The 6891-nt window shown below is 39.7% G+C and overlaps 1 protein-coding gene across 1 annotated transcript in view; it reads right to left on the bottom strand.

The window, feature by feature from the left end:
• Window positions 1-10: 10 nt before the first annotated feature.
• The window catches only part of LOC107271666 (MOXD1 homolog 2), a 95029-nt gene continuing 88148 nt past the window's right edge, over window positions 11-6891 (bottom strand). Inside the window, exons 4-9 of the mRNA XM_015747908.2 lie at window positions 6211-6405; window positions 3141-3227; window positions 2329-2508; window positions 1442-1894; window positions 1151-1344; window positions 11-966 (exon numbers count right to left, since the gene is read on the bottom strand). Coding sequence (XP_015603394.1) covers window positions 510-966; window positions 1151-1344; window positions 1442-1894; window positions 2329-2508; window positions 3141-3227; window positions 6211-6405 — 1566 coding nt within the window. The 3' untranslated portion in view covers window positions 11-509. The remainder of the gene's footprint in view (window positions 967-1150; window positions 1345-1441; window positions 1895-2328; window positions 2509-3140; window positions 3228-6210; window positions 6406-6891) is intronic.

The following is a 6891-nucleotide window of genomic DNA, read 5'->3' as shown; positions in this document are numbered from 1 at the left end:
AAAAAAAAAAAAAAAAAAAAAAAATCAATATCGCGATACCAATCATTAACGAATCTCCTCTCGTTTCTCGTGATAAATCGTGCTTCTCAAACGATCTCACAAATCGAGTCGATAAAGTTCTCGCAAAGGACATAACTTTTCAATACCCTTGAAAGGTTCTTCAGTTAGCTAGATTCGGGCGAAAGATATCCAATGACCCGATACATGGTAGTATTGGCATCAAGAGCGACGCAGTCGCGACGAAACGGTGGGTCGTGAAAGCAGAGTAAGGGGAGGAGGAATGAAGAGAAGAAAGAAGAAAAAAAATAGAAAGGAGAAGAGATCTTTACAATAAAACTGAATGTACTTAGGAAGATACGTTTCTTGCTTGCGATCCTGTATTATGTACTTACGCTTTACGTCGCTCGTACGCTGCAGATTCTGTAAGCGCTCTGTGCTCGTTCTATATATTTACGAGCCTTGCTCGCTTGATACGCCGACATTCACCATAGAGATCGGGTACTGCACGTTCACCTGAAGGCCACAAGGACGACGGCTACGATCAGGGTAATCGATCCTGACATTGCCGAGGAACTTCCGGCGATTGGACCTTCGCTACTGCGCGATACTTTACTGCGCACCAGTTGACCACGTTCCACGGCATTGGCCTCGTCGCTTTCAGGATCTACCGGGGCGCCGATATCGCTGTCCTGGCTCAGTAGCATCGACAACTTATTCCTTGAAGGCTTCTTCGAACAGGGTGGGGACGATTCCTTATATGGCTTTAAGATTCGAGGATAGTAGACCTCCTCGCGTTCCAATATCCAGGCACCCCTGCTACTTAGGCAGATGGGATTGAAGGTCCCCGCGTGAGTCGCTTCTTGGAAACTCTGAAAACTGGTGTCCCAGTCGTAGCTCATGAGACGTTCCTCCAAGGTCATGCCTTCCAGTTCTTTTGGCTTTAAGATCTTCACGGGATCGTAACCTCTGCAACGACAACAGAAAGATGTCTTGATTTTATGGGTTTCAGCCATTTGTGTATGGAATCGAGGATTTCAAAGATTTAGGTAAACAAAGCTATTTGATTAAACTGTAGGAATGTTCTGGTACACTGTCATTATGTACGGTAACACGATGCGATTATAAGAGTAGAGATAAGGAAGTAACTCACTTCATTAATTCTTGTATTCCCAGACTGTGCAGAACTGTGGGTAAGGATGGGAGTGAGTAACACAGAGACAACTCGATCCGTGGATAGTACAGAGCAGACACCAAACAAGTCTCTTCTCTAGTGGCCAGTCCCCCCAGAGTGATCGTCTTTCGAGACTCCGAAGAGTAGGTACATTCTGCCACCAAGTGGTCACCCTGTAACGAGAATCATGTTGTAGGCTATATTGCGTAGGCAAATTTGAAGTTTCAGTTTAAACGGTACAGATGCTTGCTGCGTCAGCAAACTACTTACGGGATAGACTTTTACGGGTCGCTGAAGTCTACGATACTCTTGATAGGTTGGATCGTAACTGGAATCGGATGCAATTGGCGGCAACTCTTCGCTAGCACGTATCTGTCGCAACCTGACCTTCCTGCCCAGTTGATGAGTGTGCATGATCACAGCGAACATATTAATCCCAGTACTGGGTATAGTCTTTCCGGTACAGTCGGCAATGCAGTGCCCTTCGGAGATGACTTCTGGTTGCCTCGGTGGAATTATGTGTTTCCAATTGGACTCAATACCTATGTTGAGTATACCAGCGTCGTGTACCCGAAGTCGATCGGTATAAAGTAATCGGAGACCGGAACTGTCAGTAATGAAGGCGTCCAGTTGCGGATTCGTGTAATGAGTCTCCAGCATGTAATAGCGCGGTCCGCTATGTGGATCCAGCGCGTATCCGGCCTCGGCCGGGTAATTAAAGCCCTGCAAAATGCAAAGGTTGGGTGAAGCTATTCGCGTACGGAGAAGAGCAAAAACTTGAGCTTGTGGCTGTACGAGCCAAAGCGAGAAGACGCGTGTGGGCATGCGCAGTACTGCCTTCGCAGGGAGCTCATGTTTCGAAACCTCTAGGAACGAGTTTCTGCTCGTCAGGTATATTGGTATGCATTACTGGATGGGGAGGATTATAGCGCACGATTCAGTTACATGCATGCGCGCCCGCACGTATTTACCGAACGCGGATTCTTTGTTTTGTGCAATTCGAGGATTGAAACTTATTGAATCTGATTCTTGATCACTTTCTTTAGGAGTTTTAATCAACGGACTCTCTGCCGCGCCGAGCGATGCCGGTGATACGGTTTTGTATCGCTGGAACGAGTTACAGATAATAGAAATGGAAACTAGAACGGATTGCCTACCTCTGATCCCAAGCTCCAGGTCACGGCTATTGTGTTGCACTGGAGAGACGTTAATGACAGTGACTCGCATACTTTTGCTTGTTCAGAAGCCGCTTCTAATTCCGTATGATTGCCACGACACTCGTAGAGAGTCATATGATGGAGGTACTCCTGTCTACCTGGCTCGATCACTGGTTCGTACTGGAATATAAAACGACATATGGTTTAGATTCAATTTTAAAAATATTGTAACGTGATGCAGGTCCATGCTGTGGCGAATGCTTGATTTATCGATCAATTCTCTTTCCTCTCGATTTTTATCTCAGTTTATTTTTTCTACTGAAATTGGATATCGTCCACTTTCAAAATTCGATACTCAGCGGCGAGGACATTTCAAGTAACCTCCGAAAGGTGAAACTTTCTCATTTAAATTCATAACGATCAATATCACGGTCGCAGAAGGCATTGGGCAATCGATACAACCAAATTTTTAATTTAACAGCTTTCGGAACTTTCACACCGTAGCGAACTTCTTTAATCGCGTTACACCGGTAATATCATTGTGACAGATGGAAGTCTCCGTTGAGAACTGAGGAAGATCGATAAGTTTCGTAAGCGGGAAAACTTAATGAAAAACAAGAAAAGTCACTTGAGGATATGGAAATGAGAAGGGATGAAATTCCGTTAAGTTATGGTCGCCCACCGACGCGTACCTTCCCGTCGCGGATTATATTGTTACCTTACTCGCTGCTTTTACATTTTACTTCACACTTTACCAACCAGATGGAACCTGATGGAAAGGCGGTTGTAAACTTGACTTAAGCTGAACTTACCCTCACGACGTGATGCTTGTGGTGAATGTTCGGCATTTTGACAACGCGACATACTATGAGCGTATCTGCTTCTGTTGGCAGATGAACCTGTAACACAAAGTGACATGATATATTTAGATTCTTGACACAGCTTGTCAAAATAGAAACTTACAAGAAAAAAGAAGTTTGCCTTCTTTTTAATATTATTCCAGACTTCATTTCAAATTTCGTATTACGCAATACCCACACATGTACACAGATTTAACGTAGAATTTCTTTTTTATATAGTTGGTACGTGTTAAATAGGCAGAATGGATGAACTTCCGAAGATTACAAGAACTGTGCTATAACTGACTACTATAATTTCATATTTATTCAGAGAAACGCTAAGCTTTCAAAGTTCGTTAAAAGGCACAGTACAATTTTTCACTTTGCAAATCTCGTTATCACTGTGACTGAATAAACTGAACAATGTATAGTTAATTTTCAAAAGCATGTTAATTTCACGTGTACTAAGTAAGGTATACTTTAATGGGTAAATAAAATAATGGTGTAGAAGTCACTGAGCAAATTTTCAGGTTAGGAAACATTAAGATGGCAAAGACGAGTACGAGTTTCTTTAATTCACACGTAAATTTGTTTGTCCTTAAGAAAACTCAATATAAAAAGAAAAGTCTCATTTACGACGATGGGATAAAGCCCAAAAATGTACCATGAACCGGTGTGAAATATTTATTATACAATATATGAATAACTTTGCATTTATCATCGCAGTCCCAACATTACTTAAGATCGTTGAAAACGAAATTCACGCGAGCCGAAAGTAGGGTGAATTAATTTCTTGAGGGAATCAACGAACCAAAGAAACCAGGTCGACCAGCATTGAAGGAGTCTTTGTCTGGTTAACAAAATAGAGTTACGTTTTTATGTTGTAATGTGGCACTTCTTTAATTGAAAAAGTGTTCTGCGTACGTCGATGTACAGCTAGTTTGCCATATACAGCCAGCCCATCAACCTCGCAACGCCCTCGAGGAAATTACAATTATCTCTCAGCACCACGACGAGCGCTTCTTTGTGCATCCTAACACTGCAGGTATAGCGCTTATGCGGAGTAAATTTTCTGAGACAATGACGTACACTACATGATTTTCAGAATTACTTAAATCTTTTTATTTATTTACTGCGGAGATTGTTAATCAATCATACCGTGAGATGTTTTGTGACATATTTAATCACTCAAAAAATTATTAAATTTAATTTCAGAAAATGTTCAGTGGCATTGAGAAAAGATTAGTTTCAGCGCTCGCGCATGGTGACGGGTTCAAGGGAGACGAATAATATCTGAATAAACATTCGAGTAGATCGAAGCTTTTAAATATTTTAGGTAATCAATCGTCGCTGCAGGAATTCCAGTCACGTATCGGAATTGAAAGCGCCCGCGCGCATGGAAACTATCGTGTTTATCGTTCACCTGTTGTTCCATTTCGTGGTTACATGAAAAAGAAGACAGTTTTACAATCGTACGATGTGATCTAGGTCAGACCTATATTATATTACCTGTACACGGAGATGTAATTTTTCAATTTTGAAAAAATTTTTCCAAAATTCCTAACAAAGACAATAAAGTTCCACGAACTATAAAGTTTCTACGTAGCTACGTGACAATTGATAGTCGGGCCACTTCACGTACTAATTTGCAAGGGTGACATGACCGATTTTAAAGCGACACGTTCGTTTGTATCGCATGTTTTTGTCATGTGTAGAAGTCGCGTGCGAGGAAGTGACCCACCTAGCACGTGAGATGAATGTTCGAACGCATTTTCGTTCAGGGAGTGGATTTTTATCGGATGCAACTCGCGAGCATTGTGTATGAAATTTATGATGGCATAAATCCAGCGCGGTGAGGGGTCACATTCGGCAAAAACTATTCGTTCATTAGCGTCGCGAGGTAATAGATTACACCTCCGTTATCGCAAAATCGTCCAAAGCTAATTCTGGTGTTCACTGCTATTTATAGTATTGCATAAAATTGGGTCGAGTCAGAAATACTATAAGCATTCGCAAGACAAGGTTAAAGGGGGAATGTTTTCAAGGAGAAACTAATATTTGAATACATACAGCGAATAAACAAGAAATTTGAAAAATAATTAATAAATTTTGAAAATTGTTTTATTATTCTATAACTTTGTTTCTGCTTCATACCCGAAATAAATATGATTTTTCTATTGTTAAAATAATATTACGTATTGTGTAATATTTTATTGCATAACCTTTACTGATATTTTTGCATGTAATACTTTTCGGCTGAGTCGCTGATGATAAGATATGTCCTCTTTTTTTTCTATTGCGCAATTAAAATTTTTGAAACATTCGATTTTCCTAATGAAATATTGCAATACCATTTATTTGCGTAAATATAAATTTACAATGCAAGTACGTCAGAATTATTTGTATACGAATTACCTCGAATCAAATTAGTGAATTTTCATGCTGCTGGTATTTATGGATGTAGCTATTTTTATAATGACGTCAAAGCAATGTATCAATCAGAAACATTGAATTTAATAGGAATATAATCCGGAATGCCCGTCTGCATTAATTCGCCATCCAAAGCGAGTTTCCATATGATTTTAATAAAGTTTCATTTAATACTTAACGTATCAAGCTCAAAGTGACTTTTACTTTCATATAAAACTCCGAAAGCTATTTTTGTTTGCGAATTTTCTGCATGAAAGACAACATGAAACAAAAAGTAAGTTTAACGGGACAAATTTTATTTAAATTCAGAAAAATCGTCGGTCATACTTTAAAGTGCATTACGATCTATTATCAGTGAAATAAGTAATTGGATATAATTTATTAAAATCATATTCAAAGTTTCTATGTAGAATATAATTGTTTTCCATGTCCTGTTGCAATTAATACGCAAAATTACTAAAATAGGTACTGAAATAGCGTACAATGTGAAAATATAGAATGAAATTCCTGAACTGAATATAAATAGTTCGTAATTGATTAATTAAATTGCGTTATATTGAAATTTTATAGTTTTCTAAATTTTTTGTTATTACTTCAAGTAATATCGACTAACCTGTTGATTTAGGACATCCCAGACTTGCAACGGTGGTTCCAATTTCTGGTTACGATGTGTACGTTTTGGTTGCGCATCCCGTTGCACCAGATAAAGGGGTCGGGTTCCATGCACGGCACCGTGCGCTGGTAAAACACCAGCTGCTGATACTGGTTCTTCGGCATGATATTGCCATACTACTTGCATGGTGTCATTCTGAAACAGAAAAAAAAAATACATTCTTACTAAAGAATTTTATGCCTTCCATTCCACATTTCTCTTAAGAAATTTATTTCAAACTATATATAGCCATAAGATCACAAAAACACAAGAAAAACTATTTGTCGTCGAAGTTTTAAACTTCGTCAGACTTCACCAAAAAATTGTCCAACTTCAATGTGTATTCGAAGATATAAAAAAAAATTACTGGAAATGGACTTAATTGACCGATAGCGAAGCAATGACGAGAAGTTTCGATGAGAAAGATGGATCGTTCCAATTGGACCATAATAGTGCATAGGGTCGTAATTTTCAAACTAAAACGAAGATACCCTAAGTTTGGGGGGGGGACACTCGCAATGGCAGGTCGACGGTTTTAGAAGTTTTGCTATATCTGAAACTTCAAAGTACCGCATTTATGGCAGTGGCTTGGGCTACTCTCTTTTCGCCCTTCCACAATCTCCTCCACACCCCCCCCCCCCC

Source organism: Cephus cinctus, unplaced genomic scaffold, assembly GCF_000341935.2.
Source record: "Cephus cinctus unplaced genomic scaffold, Ccin1 Ccin1_scaffold0080, whole genome shotgun sequence".
NCBI lineage: Eukaryota > Metazoa > Arthropoda > Insecta > Hymenoptera > Cephidae > Cephus > Cephus cinctus.
This window is presented reverse-complemented; position numbering and strand designations above follow the sequence as displayed.